Genomic DNA, 25,179 nt, shown 5'->3' with positions numbered 1-25,179 from the left:
CCAAAGGCAGTGGTTGGTATTTCCCTTCACCCAGCCACCTGGCTGCCCCATTCTGCAGTCCGGCCATCCGAGAGGTGCGCTGAGCTGTGCCCCTGCCCCCTACCGCTCACCCTGCACTGCATCCTGTCCTGCGAACCCTGGGGTGTGGTCAGTCCCTGAATTTGGCTCAGCTGCAGGCTGGCGGTGACTCACAACGGCCTCATGCTCAGAGCTGGGGACTGGGGAGCAGGAGGCGGCTTTGTCCTCTGCGCTGTGTTCACACATGCAGAGAAGAGGGTCCCCTCGCTAGGGACAGTTTACCCTGACCACCTCCAGGAGCTGCGGGAACACAGGCCTCCCCTTTCTCAGCCGAGCCCTGACCGTGGAGGTCTGGCCCCACAATCAGCAACTGCGATCCTCGAAACTCCAGGTCTCCACCCAGGAGCCTTAGTCCTGAAGCATCTTGTCCGCCGCTCAGACACTTGAGTGCAAAAACTGCATGCCCTGCGCGCTGGTTCCTCAGACCCCTTGCTCCCTTTTAAGGCTGCTGGTGGGACCAACTGTGAGCGGCGGGGAGGTGGGCTTGCTCACGGGGAACCTCCGCCCCTACTGAGTAACGCGACGTCTTGGCCGCTGCCCGCCGACCGGGCAGGCAGGGACGATAGGTCTTAGCGGGGAGGCTGGCCCCGGCCCGCCACGCCGCGTCCCCAAGCTCGCAGCCACGCGGAACCGCGTCCTGGACCAGCCTCACCTACCCCGGGAGCGGCCACCGCCACCGGCGCGGGACCGCTGGTCTCCGGGCCTGTGAGTCCGTAAGCACCGCCCTGGTCTCAGCCCCAATCAGAAAGCCCCGCCCCGGCGCTCAGTGTGCAAATCAAGGCCCGGCTGCACCAAGCCCCACCCATTTAGCCACCCGACCGGGCCCAGGGAGTTGGTGAGGCGCCCCGCCAGGGTCTCCTGGTGGAGCTGGAGAGATGAGAAAGGGGTAGAGAGTGTCATAAATGCTCCGAACGGTCTATATAGTTAAGGAAGTCGACAATAAAAGGTTACAGACGATCAGCTGTGAGGTTTCTGCAGAGTCCCCTTCCCCACTACCTGCCGCTCCTCAACCCCCACGGCCCCCACCCTCACCCCCCTGTTCCGGGTGGACCACGCTGACCCTGGAAAAAAAGAATCTCCTAGGTGAGTGCCTGCTGGCGTGGTTTCCTGGAGCTCCCAATTTTCTTCCAAAATAACATTATTGTGGTCCTTATTCTCAAGATAATATTCGGGGAAACTCAAGTTGCATATATTGCACTGTTAAAGATTATATATATATATAGAGAGAGAGAGAGAGAGAGAGACAGAGATGTGGAGAGAGAGAAGTCATTGTGGCTAATACATGAGTTAACCTCAATTTTATTATTATTTTTAGGCCATGGCACTCACCTTGAGGGGATCTGAGATTCCTCACCAAGGATCGAACCCCAGGTCCCCTGCATTGAGAGCTGGAGTCTTAACCACTGGACCACCAGGGAAGTCCCCCTGTTAACTTAAATTTGATGCTAACTAAAAAAGCCTGTTTGTGGCTTATCAACCTACATTGTACATCTGCTTTACTTATTAAAGAAGAGGACGCACTGACCAGAAGTCAAGGATGTCCATGTTCAAAATAAAGATTAAAGTCTTTGCTGGGATGCCAGTGCTGGTCCTCCTCTGATAATAAGACTTACTTCACAGGTGCCAAGGTCATACTGACTCGCCTCAAACGTCGTCTGTTCTGAGACCTTGAAGAAATGTCTCCCTGACTTGTTTGACATTCTTTGTTCTGACAAGACACAAAACTACGCTGAAAACCCTGCTTCTTTGGAGCAGTTTCACAGAGTAATCTGGAAAGCAGGCTTCTGGGCTAGCCCTCAGTCTGGCTCAAAACTCTTTTCTTTTTTTGATTATCGTTTTTTATTATTATTTTTTTGCATGAGACATTACCTATTCAAAGTGTACCATTCCATGCTGTTTACTATATTCACAGAGTCCCTCCACCACCACCACCATCTAATTTCAGAGCAAAAAGAAATCTATACCATTCCTTTCAACCTCATCCCCATTCTCCCCTCCTCCCAGCCTATGGCGACAGCTGATTTTACTTTCTGTTTCTGTGGGTTTGCCTCTTCTCAAAAAACAGGGTTTTTCTGTGACACAATAAGTCACCCCACTGTATGGAAGAAGAGAAAAATGGGATAAAGTCAAGGCCCCATGGGCACAGGTGGCTGGGGAGTGGGGAGAAGAGATGAAGGCTCTCCCCTGCTCTAGGCAGCCTGAGTCCTGCCTGTGGGAAGCCAGGGTCCACCTTGAGGTTCAGCAAGAAAGGAGCCAGGAGAATGAGGAGAAAAGGCCCTTCAGGGAGAAAGCCGGGGTGCTGGCTAAGGGGCCTGGAGGGGGAGAAGGTGAACCTTCAGGGGGGCTGGCCAAGGTCAAGGCTGAGTCTGTCCACCTGCACCTGTCCACCTCTCACCCCCATCCAAGCAGTTAGTTGAAGGTATCATTTCCTGTCCAGTTCTTTGATTTGGATCCTTTTGCCCCTGGCCCCCAACTTCTGCCAAGTGCATCATGACATTGGAGAGAAGAGCTAGAAAAAATGGAGAGAAGAGAGGAGGGCAAGGCTGGAGGGAGAAGCCAGGAGGTGGAGTGGGAGGGGAGGCAGGGAGGAGGAGGGAGGGCGGAGCCACAGGGTGGGGTTCCATCTATAAAGGGTGAAGCCTGCTGGCCTGGCAGGCAGGAGAGCTCAGGTCCACTCCAGCAGGCGCCAGCTCCAGGGACACCATAGGCTTTGGTGAGTCCTCCCCAAGATCAGCAGCAGGTCCCTGCAGCACTTGTCCCCATCCCATGCCACCTGCCTCCCTTGCAGGGGGCCCTGGCTTGAGATGGGGGTGCTCCTGGTGCCTGTCGCTGTCCATGTTGGGTCCTCATCATCCACCCACCTGCTCTCCCCAGTTAATCCTCAAGGTAGGTGCCAGAAGGGGAGGACCAGCCTGCACTATGAATCCGTGGCTCCTGGTCTGCCTGGTGGCCTGCTTCGCAGTTGCCTGGGCTCCCACTGTCCACGCTCAAGGTACTGCCTCAGTTCATCCCTCCCCCCTCCTCTGGAGTCCCATCTCCCCATCTTTCCTTTGCCTCCCGCTACCAATGTGCTTCTCCCCTCCTCCAGAAACCTCCCCTGATCCCACCAGCACTGAATCCATTCTCTGATGGACAGCTCCCCCACCAGGCATGCAAAAACGCCCACGATTTGTGCAGCTCCTTGGAGGTGATGGTCCTCAGCCTCTCCTTCCAGAGCCTCTGGGTGCCTCCCCCACAGTCCGTGACCCAAGGCATCCCTCCAAACTCCAGCCAGCCCAGGAACTATGGGGAACAGACGGCTCCATGGCTGCTTACCACCCAGGACACATTGCAGTGACCTGAGCCTGCAAAGGGGGTGTTGAGATCAGAGCCTGGTAGCCCAGTAAAAATGGGTCTCCATCTTGGCTTCCCCCACCCAGGCTACCTGTGTGGTCTGGCCTTTATGAACCCCAGTTTTTTCATCTGCCAAGTGAGGTTCCAAATTCCCACTGCAGAGATGGAACATGAGGATCCAATTGGATACTCCTGGCCCAGTGCCTGGCAGCTACTATGATAACCATTACTGCTATTAACGGGGAATTCCTCTCCTCCTCTCCCGAGATTAGGCACTTGATATTGGGGACCAAAGTTCATTCCGGATGCCCCCCCACCCAGTGTCCCTCAGCTCTGCCACTGTTTTCTCCATCCCTGTGGGCCTGAGGAGGCAGCTGAGCCCCAGCAGGTAGCCAAGCAGAACCTCTGGCAAGTGGAAGCCCCATGGCCCCACCCACCTGCCCCACCTGCCCCTCATAGGTCTGAGAGGCCCTAGCCCTGCCCCAGCAGACCTTAGCCTTTGCCCAGGATGGGGCTGGGCCTCATTCTCATTGTCCTCTAATAAGAGGCCCATTTCAGGAGCCAGGCCCAACCTGGGCCCTTTGATCCTGCGGGCAGAGTTGCCCCCCAGCCCCAGGGAGCTTCCTGCCTGGCACTGCAACACCGTCCATCTGACTCCACTGCTCCTTGCTTTCTGGGTCAAGGTGGGGATAGAGGGAGCCTTCAAGTCCTCCCTGAGCCCCTCCCAGAAGTCAGATGTGGCCCCTGGAGGCAAGGATTGGCAGAGGGATGGATCCCAGAGGAACTTGAAGGCCCAGCACTGTCTCCATATTAATTCATCCTTTGCTCATCCCACCCTCTCATCCTCCCTGATACTTCTGGCACCAGGTTGGCACCTCCACCTCCAACCACGCCCCCTCCTCTTCTCAGGGCATTGCACCCACTCCTTGCCCTCTGCACTGGAGCAGGAGTGGAAATGGCCTTGGTCGATTTATTTCGTGGTCTTGGACCCTTCCCAACTGGGGCCTGCGGGGCCTTCTCCAACTCCTGCCAGCTGTCCCTTTGTCAAGGGCCAAAGATAAGCCCAGCGGCCACCTCACTGTCTATGCTGTCCCTGGGCCTCCACAGTGCCTAGAAGGGTTGCAGTGTGTGTGCGCCGATAACTACGTCTGTGGGCATCCCTGCAGACTGCATGCGCGGCCGCACACCTCAATGGGGGCATCCCTGCAGGGCACCTGTGAAACCGCAGGGTGCATACGGAGCCGCACATGCACGTAGGTGCCATGTCTGTGGATGGCCCTGCAGAGTGCATGCGCCGCCGTACATGCACGTGCTCAGACTTGAGCCTATGGGCGGCTGTGTGGTCGCAGGTGCCTTTGAGGACTGCTGCTTGGCCTACCACCGCCGAGCCAGGCTATCCTTGCTGCGGCATGCCCAGAGTTACCATCGCCAGGACGTGAGTGGGAGCTGCAACCTGCCTGCTGTGATGTGAGTGGGACCGCGGGGGAGTCCGTGGGGGCTGTCATACAACTTTCCTCTCCACTTACATCCTCACCTGGGCATCCCCATCCTTGCAGATTCTTCTTACCCCAGAAAAACAAGATGGTGTGCGGGAGGCCAGGGGCCAGGTGGGTTCAGGCTGGGATGAAGATTTTGGATGCCCGGAAAAAGAGCCGGTTAAAGTACCACCACAGCACCAGGAGAAACTTCCAAGGTGGGTGAGACCCCAGGCCAGCATCTAAGAAGTCCATCCTCCCAGCTGTGGCCCCTGAACTTCTCAACTCTCGAAGGAGGGGACAACAGCCAAGTCTCTGACAGCTGCCTCCACCCCAAAAGAGAGCCAGGGGCGGGTAAGTGGGAGGCTGAAGGAATGTGCAGCGTTTTAAGTCAAGACACTTTCAATAGCTAGAGATGGAAAATTCAAGAAAATAGGAAACTCATTGGCTCAAATAACCAGCCAACATGAGGCTTCAGGTTTGGGTGGATCCAGGTGCTCAAAAGGTATAGGTGGCACTCTTTTTCTATTTCTCTTGCCTTCTGACAGTCCCTCACTCTGGGGTGAGGAAATTGAGCTCTGGAACCTCAACACTTCCATTGTCAAGGTTTAGCGGCCCCACCAGAAACAGCAAGAAGAAAACTCCTCTCCTGTCAACTGCTAATCCAGGTTGACTCTTGGTCACACGATCACCCCTCCCCTCGCACCTCCGTCCAGCCCCAACTCCACCCCATCACTGCTGTGAGGAATGAGGGGTCTCTGATCAGCCTCACAGGTTCACATGGGCGGGTCCTAGGGGGCTGATCATTACCCTGCCCTGTCCAGAGGGGCTTCAGCAGGGTAATGAAATGCCAGGCATGTGAACCAAAAGCTGCAGGGCCCCCCTCACTCCACTCCAGTCCTCCTCGCCTGCCAACACCTCTGATCCCTCCAGCAGGACCGTGAGCCCACACCACTCCAGGATCTACCCACACAAGATGGGCTGCACCTCTCTCTGCCACAATCGTCACTCTGCAGCCTTGACTGCCCCAGCCCCTCTATCCTTCAGGGCAAATCTCAACCCCCATACCTGAGGCTGTGCCGGGTCCCTCCTTGTCACCCCTTCCACCTCCTGATCCTCTAGCGACTGGAACCAGGGAGCCCTGTTACTTCAAGCCCCGCACCTGCTCCAGACACGAGTCACACCTGCCTGAGTAACCATTCTCGGAAAGAACCATCACGATCGTTGCCTGCCTGCAGGGACACACCTACCCGCATCCCTCTGGGTCCTTGCAGAGCTTCAGTTCTCCCCAGGACGTGCTTCTAAAACTTTTAAATAAACTGTTGGTAGGACGCCATGCTTGTCTCCGTCAACTTTCATTATGCGGTGCGAACCTCTAGCCTGTGTTGAAACCCACACGATGCCCTCTGACCACAAGATTTGTGCTCTTAGGCTGGGAGGGCCAAGCACTGGTATGAGAGGCTGCAGGTTCTGTGTGAGTCCAGCCTTGTGCTTCCCAGTGGTGGCCTTGAGCACATCACCCTTTCTTCCTTTCTCATCACTGGGGTCAGCATGCTAGCTCTGCCCAGACCCCTGGGCTGTAGTGAGACTGGGTGATGGACAGAGTTCTCTGCATGCTCTGATGGGACCCAGAGGCTCCTGATAAGTCAGGACTGGAATAAGTACAGAGCCCTGTAGCCAGGCACGAGTGACTGTTCTGCAGAAGGCAGAGCCACACACTGGGGTCCTGGGTCTCTCACCCAGACTCGAGCCACCCAACTGTGCAGCCTCCGTTTCCACCATAACTGAGGATGTTCCAGATGAGACCCAAATGCACCATCCCTAGAGGACAATAAGTGGCCAGGGGCCAAGGTGCAGACTTGGCAGAATGTCCCGGTCCCACTACACTGTGTGGGTGCCCGGAGCAGGTTCCACAAACTCCCGAAGCTTTGGTTTCCCAAACAGAGGTGGTAACACTGCCTGCCTCATACATGTTCATGGGGACTAAATATGCTATTGTTTGTTACACATCAAAGTGCCTGCACAAGCTTGACCTTAACATGATGAGTTCATTGAGCTTGGCCATCAAATTCAGGAGATCCAGCCCAACCTGGCATGGTTCCCTGACTTTGAACTCGGTTCTTCTATCTGTACCTTGGTGTTGCCTTGGTCAGCTTGCTTAATCTCTCTTAGCCTCAGTTTTCCTATCTGTAAAATGGGGATGAGAGTAGCAGTATTTATTCCACGGGCGTATAAATGTAACAGGGAAGAACCTTTTGTATCCTATTTCAAGTTAATCAGTTAAGGGATGTTGCCTGTAAGCTTAAATTATACATAATGGCCTATCTTGGGAACGTTGCTTCCCAGGTAATGAGCACAAACCTAAAATACCTTTGATTAGCTTACAGGAGGCATCCAGGCCAGGCCCATCTGTGAATGACTGCAGGAAGGAAGAAATTAACATGTCCCCTCCCTTCTGGAGGCTGACGGGAACCAGGAAATTGGTTTGACTTCACACCCTCCCCTTTTAGTATAAAAGAAGCCTGGATTCAACTCAGGCAAGACAGTCCTTTGGGGCACAAGTCTACTATCTTCTCGGTTTGCTGGCTCTCCGAATAAAGTCGCTATTCTTTGCCCCAACAACTCATCTCCCAGTTTATCGGCCTGTCGTGCAGCGAGCAGTGTGCGAGCTTAGACTCAGTAAGAAGGACCAAATGTGTCAGTAATCGTAAAATATTTAGAATGGTGCCTAGTATAATATGTCATCTGAGCTCATGAGTCATTATTATCAGTGATGGTAAACCCACGAGGGAACCAGTGGTTAGCACTGCAGCCTGACTTTGTGCCAAAACTCCTGGGTCTAAAGTTGGCAGAACCTACCTGCACCCTGGGATGATGCCCCAAGATGCAGCGTTGGTCTTCACCCATCTCACCTACACCCTTCCTCCTTGGAGCCTGGGGCAGAAGCTCATGCTTCCCAAAGCTGCTGCCCTCCTGGTCCCCTCCTCATAAGCCCCGCCTGGCCCTGCCAAGAACAGCTTCCACTGCCAGAACTTGCCAAGGGACATACTTAACCCAAAATAACTTTATTGTTGTCTCTGCTTCTGATATGAAAGTATCCTCAGAACCTTAGCCCAGTTCCCCGTGGGGATGATGAACATGGCTGCACATCAGTGACTGGCCTGGGGCCCCAAGGGCTCTTCTGCTGGAAAGGACGAGCCCTAGGCCCACCCCAACCACCCATTCCCATGTCCTCCCGACCCCCTGGGGGCCAGCCCCCCCTGCAGTGCAGAAGTTTCAGCCTGAGATTGACCAGATACAGTGAAACCCAGGGCCCTCCTGGACCCTGGCTGTAGAAGTGGAGGGGGCACACAGCTGCGGCTGCCAGCTGTCTCCAGGAAACAGTGTTGGGGTCCCTCGGGTAGAGGCTGGGCTCGCTTGAGGTCAGAGGATAGCACTTCACTCTTCCTGAGTTTTGGGGTTCCACCTGGTCGGCCATTGCTGCAGGGGATCGAACCCTCCCGCCTTCCAAATTTCCCACCTCTGGAGAGGAGGACCACATGGGGACCCTGGGGCCCATCGAGTCCAGGGCTTGTCACTAGGGTCTCCCGGGGCGGGGGTGGGTCATAGCAAACAGAGTGACATCAGTTTCCCCAAAACCCCATGGAAGGAAGCAGGGGTGGGGCAGTGCCCAGGTGGTGAGTCTGAAAATCAGGCTGCAGGGGGTGCCTGGGGCCAGGTGGGAGGTGTGGGAACCCCCGGATTATAGCAGCTGCAACTGCACCTTCAGCCGCAAGGCTCGGCCCCCTGGCCGCCCCTCTGGCTGGGTGCCCCAGGGCTCGCCCACACTCACAACCTCCAGCTGGTAGGTGCCAGGCCCTGGCTTCCGGCGCCCCAGCTGCAGGGAGCTGAGACCATGAAGATGATGCATGCGGAAGAAGCCTCTTTCGTTGCCGCGGGCAATGACGTAGCGGACGCGGCCCCCCAGGCTCTCCAGCGCTGGCCTCAGCTCTAAGATATGCTGGGCCTGGCCCAGACAGGAGAGGTTCAGTCCCAAGGTCAGCGGAGCCTCTGTGTCAAGGCTGGCCAGGGTCTCCTGGGGAGAAAGACCAGGTGGATGATGGCAGGGGCTTGGAGAAATCAGAATGCAGGGGTATGGGGGAGGCAAGGGGCCGAGAGGAGACTTTCAGCCAATCTCTAAAGTGGAGCAAAAAACGACCACTCAATGCCCTTGACTTCTGTCTAGCCCTCCACCCACAAGGTCAATGGTCAGCTTGGGCTGTAGACAGAGGGTGAAGGTGGAGGTTGGTTCCCAGGTGGAAAGCAAAGAGCGGGAGGCAGGCTGACTTCAGACCCCTTGTTTCGACCGAGGGACCTTACTTGGATCCCTGCCAGTCTGGATGGAAGAAATAGAGGATTCCCCGTCAGATACCCAGACCAAAGAATTGATGCTTTCCAACTGTGGTGCTGGAAAAGACTCTTGAGAGTCCCTTGAACTGCAAGGAGATCAAACCAGTCAATCCTAAGGGAAATCAACCCATGAATACTCATTGGAAGAACTGATGCTGAAGCTGAAGCTCCAATACTTTGGCCACCTGATGTGAAGAGCCAACTCATTGGAGAAGACTCTGATGTTTTGGAACATCTGATGTTCCCAACTCATTGGAAAAGACTCTGTCTGGGGTGGCTAGAGTTATGACCATGGGCACTGCAGCAAGAGCCAGCCCCAGACACACAGTGACAGAGACACAGAGGAGCCAGACAGAAGTGCTGCCCAGCATCACTCCAGTTCCGGAGGCCCGCTGCACTTCCTGCATCTGGGCTCTCTGAGAGCCCCGCTGTGTGCAGATGACAAAACCCTCTTTATCTAAGCTCCTCTGAAAGCTTCCTGGCCCTGGCAGCCAGACAGGACCCCTGAATAAGCCAGCAAACCTCAATGGCAGGCTGACCCTGGCTGGGTGATGTGTCCAATCCCACAGGAGGTTATCTGTGTTTTCGTCTCCTTTGCTCTGGGCAGAGCTGTTTGTTCTGCCTAATTTACATGCTGATGGGGGTGTTTTGCTGTTGCCTGAAAGTGAAAGCTATTCCTGTACATGACCCCCCTTCCCCCGCCTTTCAGTTCCAGAGATTTAGCCCTTCACCAGGAGTGCTGCTAGACATGCACTCTTAGTGACACCTGCTGGCAGTCCATGGGTATTGCAGGTAAAACCACAAGACCCAGCCTGCTTCTGCCTACATCTGCTTGGGTCCATGCTAGAAGCCCTGATAACCACTCCAGTCACTCTTAGTTCCAAGGGCTGGTGAAACAGTGGCAAAACCGACACACTGGGCCTTATCCCTGTGAATCTTACAAAAATAATGGCAACAAATGCCTTGTTGCCTGTCACCTCCTGGCTGGGACAGCCCTCTCTCAGAGTCCCTCTGGGTTTAAGCACCAATAACCCTCAAAACAGCCAGCTTAACCCCTTCTTCCCTCCCCCTCGTTCAGACCCTCTGCTTCTGCACCTCTTTCCAGTACCCATGATGCTCCTGGAACTATGCCCAGGCCTCCTGGGCATATACCCACATGGTTTTTCCCAGAAAGGGGAAAACAACAACTAGAAAGAAAAGCAAAGGAAGTGCTTGGAGCAGCACATGTATCCAGCAGGTGCTCAACAAATGCTTAGCTTTCAGATGCCTTAGAGGGGATGGTGGCAAGACTGGCCAGAAGTGGCCTCAGAGACTGTTCAGCTGAAGGACAAGCAAGCTGAATCTGTGACAAAAACATCCTCCTTACAAAGGGCCCTGGTGGGGTCAGGGCCATGGCTGGAGTGGCCCCAGGGGACAGAGAGGCTAAACTGCAGAACTGCTCTGCTGTTCTTGAGAGTGTAGTGGGGAGTGGGGAGAGACCCTTGCAATTTCCAGAGACAAGAAGGGTTCAGGAGGCCTGGGCATAGTTCCAGGAGCATCATGGGTACTGGAAAGAGGTGCAGAGGCAGAGGGTCTGAACGAGGGGAAGGGAAGAAGGGGTTAAGCTGGCTATTATGAGGGTTATTGGTGCTTAAACCCAGAGGGACTCTGAGAGAGGGCTGTCCCTGCCAGGAGGTGACAGGTGAAAAGTCCCAGGGCATAGGCAGGTTTGGGGGCTCAAGACATTTCTCCTGCATCCAAGTGCCATGGAAAGGATCCCTGGGAGGCATTACACCCAGGGTCTGTGTGGGAGGGGTCTGACTTGTCAGTGGGAGCAAGTTGGGGTGTTTGGGGGGCCTGTGTCCCCCAGAGAGCTCCCAAGGGGAATCCTTGGGCTGAGAAAGTACAGGAAGATGCAGGCAGGCACCATGACACGGGGGACAGCTGTGACCTGGAGTCTGTGCTCATCTCTGCCCATCCCCTGGCTGCTCCCCATGCCCAGTGCACCCCCTGTGGCACCTGGTGGTCCCTACGAGCGCTGCGCCGTGGCCGGTCACGAGAAGGCTGGCCGTTGATCTTGCATTCGTAGCAGGCTTCAGGTGACAGTGGCTCCCCCTCATCTGGGGCATCCTGGGATCCGGGGCTGAAGCCCAGGCCAGAGACACAGTGCCTTGGCCAGGACAGAGGGCAGGTGAGTCAGGCTGGTGGGACATCCCCAGCCACCCCACCCCCCACACTCCATTTGGAGCCACACTGCCCATGGGGACGAGGATGAGTGTGCCAGTGCGTCTTTGCATGCACCTACATGTGTGTGTGCATTCCCTGACTTATGTGGCTGTGAGTGTGAACCTGCGTGCACGCAGAGGTGTGAATATACACCCGAGTGTACCCGTGTGTGTGTGTGTGAGCCTGCATGCACCCTGTCAACATGAGCTTGCACACATGTGCACACTGGGATACAGGAATGCACAAGGGTACCGAGGCATGTTGGCATAGGTGTGAGCCCTGTGCACACTCGAGTATATTAGCACTGAGCACATGAAGGTGTACAGGACAATGACACACTACAGTGGGGTGTGAGCTTGTGTATGCACATCCACAGGTGTTGTTGGGCCTCTGCACCCTTTCTCAGCGTACATGTATATACCTGCCTGCATGTGGGGCCTCAAGTGTGTGTGCACTCCCGGGGTATGGGGGGCTCTGGGTTCACTCCATTCAAGCCCCTCACCCTTGCCCAGCCCGGAAGTAGCCTCGAGGGCAGCCACACAGGAAGCCACCGGGGGTGTTGGCACAGCTGTAGCTGCAGGGGCCACTCCGAGCCGCACACTCGTCCACGTCCTGGCAGCCCCTAAGGGCCTGGTCAAAGTCAAAGCCCGAGGGGCAGACACAGCGGAAGCCACCCAGCGTGTTGTGGCAGGAGGCACTGCCGCAGGCCGAGGGTGACAGGACACACTCGTTCTCATCTGTGGATGGGGAGGGGGAGATACGGTGGGAGGTGGGGGGCGGGGGGCCACCTTCATATCTCCTGAGCCCTCCACCTGCATTGCTCCCGTCCCCATGAAGCAACTCCAGCTCCTTCTTCAAGCCCAAGACCAATGTCGAAACCTCCATAGGGGGGCTTCCCTGGTGGGTCAGTGGTAAAGAATTTGCCTGCCAATGCAGGGGATACAGGTTCGATCTCTGATCCAGGAAGATCCCATATATGGCTGAGCAACTAAACCCGTGTGCCACAACTACTGAGCCTATGTGCTCTAGAGCCCCAGAACTGCAACTACTGAGCCCATGTGCTGCAACTACTGAAGCCTGCAGGCCTTAGAGCCCATGCTCTGCAGCAAGAGAAGCCACTGCAACAAGAACCCACTCATTGCAACTAGAGAAAAGCCTGCACAGCAATGAAGACCCATCATAGCCATAAATAAATTAATAAAGCTATTAAAAAAAAAAAGCCTCCATCAAGCTCCCTGTGAGTCCTCAGACTAGGTCTGTAGGCCCCTATACTTCACCTCCCCACCCCAGATCCCGTGATTCTCCTTTGAAGCATTTCTCAAAACTTCCAAGGAATCCTAGGGACTTCCTGGTGGACTGGTGGCTAAGACTCTATGCTTCCACTACAGGGGCATGGGTTTGATCTCTGGTTGGGGAACTAAGATCCCAAATGCTGGGCAGTGTGGCTGGAAAAAGAGAAAGAGAAAAAAAAAAAAAAAAAAAAACACCCAAAACCAAAAAACTTCCCAGGAATTCCTAAATAGTGGCATGTTCTTAGAACAGATTTCCCCCCTTGGCACTACTGTGGTTTGAGGCCATTTCATTCTCTGTGTTGGGTGGCTGTCCACCCACTAAAAGCCAGGAGCACCCAGCGCCCAGTTGTGATAATCAAAAGTATCTCCAAGACACTTCGAAATGGCACCTGGTTGAGAACCACTGACATAATTGATCCCTGTCTCCCCCTCGAGACTGGACAACAAGTGGGCAGCAATGGAGTCTGATCTCAGCTCACTTCTGCATCCATAGGGCCTGAATAAGGCAGGTCCAGGGCATACCATTGCCAAAGGAATGAATGAGTAAGTATGCAGAGCAGGAGACAGGCTGAGAAACGGGGATTGGCCAACGAGGCGATGACCTGTGGGCTCCCAGGGGACAACAAACACGTGAGACAGGGCAAAAGATGGAGAACTTAGCTGAGGACCCACCAGGAGGGGCAGGAGGAGGAGCCAGAGAGAAGGCAGTGCTGGAGGTAGTGGCAGGACAGAGAAAGCTGTCACAGTGAGTGGAGAGTCCGGGAGGGGCAGACAGTGATACCCAGAGCAGAGGAGGTGGAAGGCAAAGGCCAAGGAAAGGTGATGGAGAGGTCACAGGAGAGTGATCCCCACGTGGGTAGAATGTAAAGGCTAGACTGCAGGGGAGAAGGAAGAGGAGAGCTGAGGATGATGCTGTTATTGGGAGCAGCAAAGAACAGTGTGCAGTGAGGAAGGCTGGAGGGAAGGCAGAAGACTAGTCCCTCAAACTCAGGGCGTCTGCAACAGGTACGACAAAAGATGTAGCATACACACACCCATTTCCATTGCCACATCCATGGCAGACATTACTAATCAATCCCAGCACACTTTCTCAGTGATCATAGGCACATCTCAGACTCTCCGCTGAGCTCTCCAGACTATCACTCCCTGAGAAATGACTACCACTCTGCCACCCTGGCTCTGCAGACCCCTGACTCCCTAGCCTCTCCAGCAGCAGGGAACTCAACTAACTTCTAAACCAGCCCATCAGACCTTTAGGTAGTCTTGCTTATCACAGCATCCTGCCCTGGGAGTGGTTCCCAGTCACCAAGTTTGGACAGATTCTAGTTGGGGGTCAGCTTCCTCCCAGGCCCCCCACTCACCTACACATTGGCTCCACTGGGAATGTGGGGTGAAGCCCTGGGGGCAGCTGCAGCGATAGCCCCCCAGCTCGTTCTGACAGCCATGCTTGCAGCGATGAGGCCCATTGCATTCATCCACGTCTGTGAGATTGAGAAAGAGGACAAGAGTCTGGCCAGGCAGCCCCCAGGGCCACCCCCGAGGGCCTAGACCTCATCCAAGCCCAGTTCTACCTTTGCAGCCATGACCGGAGCTGTCCAGGGTGAAGCCTTGATAGCACTCACAGCTGAAGCTGCCTGGGGCATTGTGGCAGCGCCCACGGGTACCACATGGGCCAGGCTGGGCCAAGCACTCGTCATTGTCTGCAGAGGACAGAGAATAGGGTGGTAGGGGCAACACCTGATCAACTGTTCCAGACATACCTTAACCTCTCTGAGGCCTCAGTTTCCCCCACTGTGAAAGGAGATCCAGAACAGTGCCCACTTCACAGAAACGTCACTAACATTTGAGATCATACACAAATAGGACTTCGTTTGACTCTCTACCACCTCAACGCTGTGTGACTTAGGGCAACTGACTTACCCTCTCCGTGCCTCAGCTTTACCAGCTGTAGTGTAGAGATGATAATATCTACCTCATTGTGTTTATAAGAATTAAATTAATCTAATCACATTAAGCACTGGGACAGTGCTCAACATAAAATTAACAAAGATCCTTTTCCTTCTCTGGGAAAATGACCTGGGGTAACCACTGCACCCTGTCCTCGTGGAAACCTGAAAATTGTGGCATATCAGCCAGAGTCATGGACTGAATGTGTGTGGGTCCCCACCCACCCCACCACCACCACCAAATCCCCATGTTGAAACCCTAACCCCCAGAGTGATGGTATTAGAAGGCAAGACCTTTGGGTGGTGATTAGGGTTAGATAAGGTCATGAGGGTGGGGCCCTCATGATGGGATTGGTGCCCTTGTAAGAGACATCAGAGAGATTACTCCTGTTCTCTCTCCACAACGTGAGGAGGCCAGGAAGAGCCTCACCACAACCAGATCTTAATCTCAGATTTCCAGCCTCCAGAGCCAGCAATAAATGTCTGTTTTTTAAGCCACCCAGTCTATGATACTTTCTCATGGCAGCCTGAGCCAAGACAACCTAGTTACCAGGCAACATTGGCATGGTGGTCATGACCCACAGTGGTAAATTGCACTGGGACTAGGATCATGCAGAATGAACCACACATTTCTTAGGGGAATCCTAATTTGGGCTTCCTTGAGTTCGGAGATTCTTTTATCATTTAAAAATTTTTTTTAATTAAAAAAAATGTTTTTTTGGCCACACCATGTGGCATGTGGAATCTTAAATTCCTCAATCAGGGATTGAACCCACACCTCCTGTGGTGGAAGCACAGAGTCTGAACCACTGGATTGCCAGGAAAGTCCTTACTTTTTAATTTTTTAAAATTTACCTTATTCAAATGAAGTTAATTTACAATGTTGTGTTAGCTTCTTGTATACAGCAAAGTGATTCAGTTTCACATTCTTTTCCATTATGGCTTATTATAGGATATTGAATACCCTACACTATACAATAGGACCTTGATGTTTATCTATTCTCTGTACTAAATTTGCATTTGCTAATCCCAAACTCCCCATCAATCTCTCCCCCACCCCATCCTCCTTGGGTACCACAAATCTGTTCTCTATGTTTGAGAGCCTGTTTCTATTTTGTAGATAGGTTCACTTGTGCCACATTTTAGATTCTGCATGTTAAGTGATGTGATATGGTATATGCTTTTCTCTGTCTGACTTCACTTAGCATGACAGTCTCTAGGTCCATTCATGTTGCTGCAAATGGCATTATTTCATTCTTTTTTATGGCTGTGTCATATTCCATTATATATATATATACACACACACACACACACACATATATATACACATACATGTAGCACATCTTCTTCATTGAGTATGAAGATTCTCGACACCAGGCAAATATCTGTGGGAACCTAGAAGCTGTCTTGGGTACAGGAGGAATTGGGTATTCTAAGCCTTTGTGTGCACACGTGTACAGCTGCACACACACAGATGCCACGTTAAGTGTGCTCACCTCAGGAAGGAGGGAAAGTGACTGAACAACAACAACAGAAAAAGGGGAAAGCCTGTCATTTCGTGGCTGGAAATGCTCACTCCTTTACCAGATATGCACATGGCTCACCTCCTTCAAACCTTTGCTCAAATTTCCACTTTCAATGAGGCTTGTCATTAATTCTGTTTTAAAATTGTAGGCCTCCTAGTGATTCCTCTTCTGGGTGTGTTTATCCAAAGAAAATGAAAACACTAACTCGAAAAGACATCCACAGCCCCATGATCATTGCAGCATTATTCAGAATAGCCAAGAGCTGAAACAACCTAAGTGTCCAAGACAGACGAAAAAAGAAAAATGTGTTACATATGTACAATGGAATATTATTCAGCTGTAAAAAAGGAGATCCTGCTGTTCATGATAACATGGTTGGTTGGACCTTGTGAGTATTTTGCTAAGATGAAATCAGTTGGACAGAGAAAGACAAATGCCATATGATCCCACTTATATATGGAATCTAAAAACAAAATAAGAAAGCCAAGCTCACAGATACCGAGAATAAACTCGTGGTTGTTAGAGAAGGGTTTTGGGGGAGGGGGGTGAGTGAAAGGTGTTAAGGGGGTCATAGGTACAAATTTCCAGTTAAAAATAAATAAATCATGGGATGTAATGTACAGCATGGTGACTGTGGTTAGTAATACTACAATGAATGAAATAATGCTGTTTGCAGCAACACAGATGGACCTAGAGATTGTCATACTAAGTGAAGTAAGTCAGACTGAGAAACACAAATATCATATGATATCACTTACATACGGAATCTAAAAAGATGACGTATATGAACTTATTTATAAAACAGAGACAGACTCACAGACACGGTAAAAAAATTTATGGTTGCTGAAGGGGAAAAGGCAAGGGGGAGGGATGAATTAGTAGGAGTTTGGGATTAATATACACACCCTGCTGCTGCTGCTAAGTCGCTTCAGTTGTGTCTGACTTTGTGCGAACCCAAAGACGGCAGCCCACCAGGCTCCCCCGTCCCTGGGATTCTCCAGGCAAGAACACTGGAGTGGGTTGCCGTTTCTTCCTCCAATGCATGAAAGTGAAAAGTGAAAGTGAAGTTGCTCAGTCGTGTCCGACTCTTAGTGACCCCATGGACTGCAGCCCACCAGGCTCCTCCATCCATGGAATTCTCCAGGCAAGAGTACTGGAGTGGGGTGCCATTGCCTTCTCCGAATATACACACCCTACTATAAAGAAAATAGATAACCAACAAGGACCTACTAAATATTCACAAAGAACTCTACTAAATATTCTGTAATAACCTATATGGGAAAAGAATATGAAAAAGAATAGATATGTGTATACGTACACATGTGGTGTACATGTGTACATGTGTGTACTACATGTGTGGCAGGTGGCTCAGTGTAAGGAAGCCACCTGCCAATGCAGGAGATGCAGGTTCAACCCCTGGGTTGGGACAGAAACAGCAGAAGGAAATGGCAACCTACCCTAGTACTCTTGCCTGGAAAATTCCATGGACAGAGGAGCTTGGTGGGCTATAATCCATGGGGTCACAAACGAGTCGGGCACAACTTAGGGACTTAACTGCCCTATGTATAACTGAATCATGTCCTATACCCTTGGGGTCTAGAACAGGATGAAGCAAACTGCTTCTGTAAAGGACCAGGTAGGAAATATTATTTACCCTGTTGCAACTACTAGGTTCTGCTGTTGTAGCAAAAGCAGCCACAGACATGTAAATGAATGGGCATGGCTGTGTGCCAATAAAACTTTATTGACAAAAGCTAGCAGGGGGCTGGGCTTGACCTGGGGGCTGGAGTCTGCTGATTTCTGGTCTAGAGCACTGCCTAGTACACAGGTGTTCAGTATCTGTTAGTTGAGTTCATGGGAGCCCAAACAAAGCCACCTGTGACTGGGCTCAGCCCTTGGGGGAGATCTGGTTCTCCCAGGTCACAAGACACTAAGAAGTGATGGGTGTGGACTGTATAAGCCCCTTGGCTTTTAGGAGCAGCCTGGAGAAGCCCTAAGGGATAGACTCAGCACACCAGAGGTGAGGGTAGGTGTCCTGGGCCAAGGTCAGAGAGACTCCTGAGGGTGGCCTCCTAGGTTCCTAGGGCGAGGAAGAAGACTGAGGTCCAAGACACCACTAGGATGTAAACAGCGACAGAACAAGCACTTTGGTCACCCCTGTGTCCCTGACATCTGGCCCACACTGTGCCTTTGCTTCTTATCTGGTGAAAGCTGGGGTCATGCTGCCAGGGAGGGCTGAGGGGACTCACCAAAGCAGGCCTGGTGGCGCTGGGTGAAGCCGGGGGGACAGCGGCAGGTGAAGGCACCAATGGTGTTGACGCAGAAGAACTGGCAGTTGTGCTGCCTGGAGGAGCACTCATCCAGGTCTGTGACACAGAAGGTCCCGGAGGGCTCAGGGTAGGGCCTGCCGGGGCTGGGGGCTTCCCAGGGGAGACGCCCTGGAGACGGAAGCTCACCCCATGCAGCGGGAGGGGGAGCCCCTGGGGAGGACAGGGACAGAGCCCCATGGGCCGTGGGTGTGGGAAGAGGGATGTCACCTCGGCAGATCCTGCCGTTCTCCTCCAGCAGGTAGCCACGGGGGCAGGCACACAGGAAGCTGCCCTCAGTGTTTTTGCAGAGGAAGGGACATGGCGTGGGGGCCTGGCTGCACTCATCCACATCTAGACGGGACACAGCACTCAGGAGGGTCAGACAGACATTCCTGGGGACTCAGGGGCGGGGTTCTCCACCCAGGCCCAGTTGAGGCCTCTTTCCCAGACCCTAGACAACCAGAATCTGTGGGCTTAACCAAGGAACCAGCATTTTTTTCTGCAAAAAGCCAGAGAGTAAATATTTTTGGCTTTGTGGTCTTAATTCCAACTACTCAACTCTGCCTTTGTAGCAGCAAAAACAGCCACAGTGTGAGAAGACAAACAGGCATGGCTGTGTGACAATAAAACTTTATTAACAAAACAAGCAGAGGGCCAGATTCAGCCTTTGGGCAGGAGTTTGCTGACCCTGATTTAGATGAACCCCTGCTATACAATTGCAGGGGTTGTATGTAATTGAATTGTATGTAATTGAATATGTAATGTAATTGAAAATCTTAGGATGCACCAAATAACAGGAGAAAAGCGGCCCAAATAGAGTGGGGTGGAGGAAAGAAACGAAGCTGCTTTGCTTTCTGGACTTGGTTTTTTCATGGAAGTGTGTGCCAGGTGCTGTAAGGAGAGGCTCAGAGAAAGGGGCGGGGGGCTCACCTAGGCAGGCTGTGGCAGTGGTGTCAGGCGCGTACCCAGCCTGGCAGTGGCAACGGAAGGAGCCGAGGCTATTGATGCATTCACCGTGAGGGCACAGGTGAGGGAGCACACGGCACTCATCCACATCTGAGGACAAGCAGGGCTTGGCTGGGGCTACCCACCTTGGTCACTGGGACACGCCACCTCCCTCAGGTCCACCAGCACTCCCCTAGGAGGTAAGGCCAGCCCTTGCTTCCCCGCCCTGCACCCCAGAGCTGGAGACCCAGTCCCTGTGATCCCCACACTCAGGCTTATGAAGCTCCTCCTACTGGATGCTGAGAACCCTCAGGGTGGGGGACACACAGCCTCACCAGCAACACCTCATCAGGACCCCCCAGACACATACATGGAAGCAGAGACGGACATGCCAGTCACCTGCTTAGATGCTCCTACAGAATCACAAGGGCACACACTCATGGGTTCCTCTGGGTCAGACACGCACACTCGCTCACACATGTGCCCATCCTCACAGATGCTTATCGGAATCCTGAAACCAGCTCCTTCTCATCCACTTTCTGGTGTGAACTCCCCACCCAGCCCCACTCTCACCAGCACACGCACACACACATGCTAACATGCTCGCACACATAACACACACCAGCTCACATGCTCAACTAGCTTGCACTCATAGGAGATGCACACCAGCTCACACACTCTCACACACTAAGGAGCCCCCACACACCCAGAACAAAGGACACACACACACATACACACACACTTTGGTTCACACACCTGCTCACCCATCCACCCAAGTTCACGCACACACACCCACAGAGCGACGAACGGGCTGTGGTTCACACTGGTCCACCCACCCGCCGGCACATAGATGCATACACACTGGTTCACACACACTAACACTGGCTGCGGCACAGGCACACGACAGAGAACAGTACCCACCTCGGCCGTCGGCAGTGTAGCCCGAGCCGTGGGGGCACAACTTCCGGTGGGCAGACGTGCCGGGTAGCGGACAGTGCTCGCAGCCGGGGCCCCAGCCGCGACCGCCCCCGCAGCAGCACTCGGCCCTGGTGACCGCCTCGCCCCTGCTGGACTGAGCCTGGCACGTGGCCTGCAGCACCTCAGAGAAGCAGGGCCCTTGCCGGATGTCTGGGGAGAACAGGTGGAGATGACGGGCAGGAGGAACAAGCCATCCATCCAGGTTCCCCTTCCCCAAGGGCATTGGCGGTGCTGAGAATCTACGCATAGGTTCCAGCATCTCCAACACAACTGCGCATGTCCACTGCGTGGCGGCTTCTAAACTGTGGTCGCCCAGCACTGTGGTTTTTTTTCCCCCGCTTCGGGTGCATTACGCAGCATGGAAGATCTTAGTTCCCCAACCAGGGATCAAACCCTAGCTCCTTGCAGTGGAAGCGTGGAGTCTTAACCAGGGGACCACCAGGGAAGTCTGCCCGCCCCCTTCTCGCCCTGGCCTAGCGCTGTGAAACGCCCTTTGGCGGCTGGGGCTGGATTGTGGCAGAAACTAGAGACCCCAAATCCGAGGGGTAGCCCCCTGGGCTGCAGATGTGGGCGGCTTCCTGAGGTCAAACGGCAGCATCCCTCTGGCCGCAGGGAGAACGGATGGTCAAGGGGTAGCGTGGAGGCAAAAGGTTGCGGCCTCCAGGATAGACAGTGGGGCCAGAGCAGAGAGGTGATGTCCACGGAGGTGGGGAGAAGGTCATCAGATTACTTGGGGAGGCTGGCTTGGGGGTCTGGGTGGGAAGCAGGGCATCACTGAGATGGGGTTCAGGGAGCAGGTACTGAACTTGTTCTGGGGTGAGCTGCATCTGGGGGGCGTGGAGGCTGGGGTGGTACGGGAGGCAACTGGATACACCCCCTTGGCCTGAAGCTGAGGGGTGGAGACTGTGCTCTAGGAGCAGAGAGTATGGAGAGAGAAGGCGACAAGGACACTGGGGAGCAGGACAGATAAGTCGCCTGGACACCTGGTACCACTGGGTCGCCCTCCAGGTTTAGCCCCATGAAGTGGTGAACTTGGGGAGGGCCTCTTCCTGGGTATAATGATAGGGCAGTGGGGACATGCCCTCATCTTTCGGGGGGGTGACTGATGGGACGAAGGGAAGCTGGGGGAGTGCGATGAACACATGTGTCTGGACTGGCTGGGTAACCCCCTCAGTGCCCACAACCCTGTCCCCACCTCAGGAAACTCCCAGGTGGTGGTGCCATACTGGGACTTTGTCACGCTCACCCTGGCACTCGGTGAGGCTGGGGCTGGGCTGGTAGCCCTCATCACAGTCACAGTGGAAGCTGCCCACAGTGTTGATGCAGCGGCCGTTGGCACAGGGGCTGGGCTGGGCACGGCATTCATCATCATCTGAGGCGGGAGGCATAAGGCAGGCTGGCAGGGAGGCAGGGAGGCCAGAGTCCCCAGAGCTGGCCTCCACCTCCAGGGTCCATGTCTGCCTGCCCGATGCCCTCTGGCTTTGAACTCTCTTGTCTGTGATGGGATGGGTTGGGGAAGCCCTCTGTACCTGTGCAGCCCTCCCCGGAGCCTGGCTGGGGCCTCATGCCTGGGGGGCAGATGCAGGCGAAAGTGCCAATAAGGTTCTTGCACAGCATGCCCCGGGCGTGGCAGTCTTGCTCACCGTCTGCACACTCGTCCACATCTGTGGGTGACCATGGATCGAAGATGCTCATGGCTCAGCTCCAGGCTGTGAAAATCTGGACTCTCCCACCCTCCAGTGGCCTCCCAGAGAGGTCCCCAAAGCACTGCCCACTGTCCGTTCCTCCCCTACCTGTCCCAGACTTCCTGGGAAGTCAAGTGGGAGGGGATGGTCAGGACTGCCCCAAACACCTGCATCCCCTGCCCACATCAGGGTCTCTGAATCTGTATGACCTTCACCATGGTCCCTGGAACATTGACCCTGAAACAGCCCTTGAGGGACCAAGTCCCAGGCCAGGGTTTCTACCCTCTACACTATGGACATTTGGGACTCGAAAATTCTTTGTGGTGGGAGGCTCTTCTGTCCAGTGTAGGATACTGAACAGCAACCTTGGCCACCCGATGCCTGTAGCAACCCCCACCTCTATTCAACTGTGACAATAAAAAGTATCTCCAGACATTTCCACATGTCCCCGGGGGGAAGGGAACAGTCACTGTCCCCACTGTGCCAGCCCATTCAGGGCATGTCCAGTCACCACCAGAGAGGCCTCCGGAGCCACAGTCCTGTTCTGTTAGACTGAGGAGATGCTCCCCTTTCATAAAAATACAGAACCACCCCTCACAAAAGAGCACCCATTGCACCTCACTTGTCTCAGCTGTCCTGTCACTTTATCACTTAGTACTCATTCCCACGCTTGGAGGCACAGCTCTTATTTCTTCATTTTCTCTGGGGACCGAGGTATGGCGAGCCCCAGCACCCTGTCCATCCGCCGCCTGCCTGTGCGGGTCCTACCTCGGCACATGGCCCCATCCTCTCGTAACGCATAGCCGACTGGACAGGTGCACATGTAGGAGCCCTCGGTGTTGTGGCAGCGGAAGGCACAGAGCAGGGGGTTCAGGGAGCACTCATCAATGTCTGGAAAGGCCAGTGGAGGTGCCGGGTGGGTGGGGTCTGCCTGCAGGACCTCCTCTCCCTTTCTCAGGTCAGCCCCCCTCAGCCTCCGTTTCACAGCCCCAGGTCTGGGCAGGCCAAGCCTTACCCTCGCAGGTCATCATGGGACCAGGTTCGAAGCCATCTGCACAGGCACATTCGAAGCCTCCTATGACATTGGTGCAGGTGCCTCCCCCACAGGGGTGCCCGATGGAGCACTCATCTGTGTCTGCGGTGGGGAGGTAAGGGGGTGGTCAGGGCCTTCAGGGAGCTCCCACCCTTGACATGATCCTGTCTGCCTCCTGCTGAGTGTCTACAGACTGGACAGGGCTAGATTTGCCGCATCAGGGCTGGACTCAGGGCAGAGGCATGCGGTAAGTGAATACATGAATGAGGGACTTCCTGGTGGCCCGGTGGCTAAGACTCTGCGCTCCCACTGCAGGGGACCCGGGTACCATGCCTGGTCAGGGAACTAGATCCCACATGCCGCAACTGAGTTCACATGCAACAAAGAGTTCACACACCATAACTAAGATCCTGCGTGCCGCAACTAAGACCTGATGCAGCCAATTAAATAAATATTAAAAACAAAGAAATAGTAAAAGCTTTAAAAATAGGTGAATGTAAGCTAGTGAATGACTGAGCAAGAGAGTACATAAATGAATGAATGAATAAGTGTGAGAACGCGTGAATAAGTGAATAGGTGAAAGAGTAAATAAATGAATAACTCTGCAAATGCATGAATGAATGAGTGAATGAGTGAGTAAACATTGGTGAGATGGACAGGTGGATCGGCAGAGTGATAGCGGCTGAGAGGAGGGATGCTCCCTTGGGTGGCATGTGCCCTCCCCAGCTCCTTCCTTTCCTGGGAAGCAAGCTGGGGTGGGCTAGTCCCTCACCCACGCAGCTGACACCCGTGAAGTCCAGGCTGTAACCAAAGGGACACTCGCAGCGGAATGAGCCATCGGTGTTGACGCAAAGGCCATTAGTGCAGATGCCAGGGGTCTCCGCACACTCGTTTACATCTGCAAGCAGCAGGGGTTGCAGGCCTCTGTCACGCCCTGGCCACAATCAGGGTCTCTTCCTTCCCTTCAAGGAGGTGGGGAGCGGGAGGGCGGTGTCCAGGGCCACCCACGGGTCAAGGAGGGAACCTGAGACTGGGGAACCAGGGCAGAGCTCAGACCGGACTGGGAAGGAATGCAGGAGGCTGCTGTGGCCTCGGGGGCTCTCAGCACATGGGTGAGAAGCTCACCTTCCCTGGAGTCATCTGGGCCTGGGACTGCCCCGTGGCCAAAGGGACACAGCTCCTGAAAGGCGACTGGACACCAAGAGGGGAAGGGAGGTGAGGGTCTGTGGCCAGGCACAGTACCCAGCATCCCCTGTGTGCGGGGAAGGCTGGAGGAAGAATTGAAGGAGAGCAGACAGGGGAGGGGCAGGGGGCAGGCAGGAAGGACCAGGGAGACTGGGCAGGGGGGCCCTCACCACTGCCTTCCTGGGGACACAGCTCGCAGGGGTCATTCCAGCCCTCGCCGGGCCTCTGGCTACAGCAGCACCGGGCCTTGGTGGTGTTGAAAGCTTTGGGTACTGAGCACTTTCCGGCCTCGAAATGGGTGAAGCAGAAACTCTGCCGTGTGTCTGTGGGGGTGATTCCCCAGGGAAACTGCTAGAAGGGCCAGCCGCCCCCAGTTCTTGTGAATGGGGTGGGGTGGTCCTGACCCTACCAGCAGCCAATCATAACAGTTCAGGATCACTCCGTGGTGATTGGTTCAGGGACGAACATGTGACCCACCCTGGGCCAATGAGGGCCGGTCCTGGGGCTTTTGCTGAGAATCGGAGAATCCTTTCCAGCAACACCCCACATTCACAGAATCTGAGAATCTTTTCCAGCAACACCCCACATTCACAGCTGTGGGAGTCATCCCAAGTTCGCAGAGTGGTCAAACCTAGCCACGTAATTCTTGGATCAGAATCCCCTTCTTGGAGAGGCAAAGCAACTCATTCCAAAGAACCAGAGAACCCCAGACTTCAGACCCCAAATTCTCATTACTGACGCCCATTCCCTAGCCTGAGCCTTCACTGACGTGATTCGGCTTTACAGACTGAGGAGTTTGG

The 25,179-nt window shown here is 54.1% G+C and overlaps 2 protein-coding genes across 5 annotated transcripts in view; one reads left to right on the top strand and one right to left on the bottom strand.

Annotated features, from left to right (window-relative positions):
- Positions 1 to 2,662: 2,662 nt before the first annotated feature.
- On the top strand, positions 2,663 to 6,222 carry CCL25 (C-C motif chemokine ligand 25). Of its 4 annotated transcripts, none has more exons than XM_044948079.1 (6): positions 2,663 to 2,791; positions 2,953 to 3,070; positions 4,761 to 4,878; positions 4,968 to 5,104; positions 5,435 to 5,554; positions 6,009 to 6,222. In XM_044948079.1, the coding sequence occupies exons 2-6, from the start codon at positions 2,998 to 3,000 to the stop codon at positions 6,080 to 6,082; spliced, it is 522 nt and encodes a 173-aa protein (XP_044804014.1). In that variant the 5' UTR covers positions 2,663 to 2,791; positions 2,953 to 2,997; the 3' UTR covers positions 6,083 to 6,222. The 4 variants fall into 4 exon arrangements, with proteins under 4 accessions (XP_044804014.1, XP_025149170.2, XP_006046797.2 ...); XM_025293385.2 differs by having other exon boundaries at positions 5,820 to 6,222; XM_006046735.3 differs by having other exon boundaries at positions 5,823 to 6,154.
- Positions 6,223 to 7,273: 1,051 nt separating this feature from the next.
- Positions 7,274 to 25,179, bottom strand: part of FBN3 (fibrillin 3) — a 70,073-nt gene continuing 52,167 nt past the window's right edge. Inside the window, exons 48-63 of the mRNA XM_044948078.2 lie at positions 24,550 to 24,702; positions 24,320 to 24,385; positions 23,967 to 24,092; positions 23,177 to 23,296; positions 22,930 to 23,052; positions 22,006 to 22,140; positions 21,723 to 21,848; positions 20,420 to 20,626; positions 19,484 to 19,609; positions 18,782 to 18,904; positions 18,494 to 18,610; positions 14,344 to 14,472; positions 14,134 to 14,253; positions 11,983 to 12,217; positions 11,274 to 11,424; positions 7,274 to 8,961 (exon numbers count right to left, since the gene is read on the bottom strand). Coding sequence (XP_044804013.2) covers positions 8,629 to 8,961; positions 11,274 to 11,424; positions 11,983 to 12,217; positions 14,134 to 14,253; positions 14,344 to 14,472; positions 18,494 to 18,610; positions 18,782 to 18,904; positions 19,484 to 19,609; positions 20,420 to 20,626; positions 21,723 to 21,848; positions 22,006 to 22,140; positions 22,930 to 23,052; positions 23,177 to 23,296; positions 23,967 to 24,092; positions 24,320 to 24,385; positions 24,550 to 24,702 — 2,390 coding nt within the window. The 3' untranslated portion in view covers positions 7,274 to 8,628. The remainder of the gene's footprint in view (positions 8,962 to 11,273; positions 11,425 to 11,982; positions 12,218 to 14,133; positions 14,254 to 14,343; positions 14,473 to 18,493; positions 18,611 to 18,781; positions 18,905 to 19,483; positions 19,610 to 20,419; positions 20,627 to 21,722; positions 21,849 to 22,005; positions 22,141 to 22,929; positions 23,053 to 23,176; positions 23,297 to 23,966; positions 24,093 to 24,319; positions 24,386 to 24,549; positions 24,703 to 25,179) is intronic.

This window comes from Bubalus bubalis, chromosome 9 (assembly GCF_019923935.1).
Source record: "Bubalus bubalis isolate 160015118507 breed Murrah chromosome 9, NDDB_SH_1, whole genome shotgun sequence".
Lineage (NCBI taxonomy): Eukaryota > Metazoa > Chordata > Mammalia > Artiodactyla > Bovidae > Bubalus > Bubalus bubalis.
Note: the sequence above shows the minus strand (reverse complement) of the source record. Positions and strands in the feature narration are given on the sequence as shown.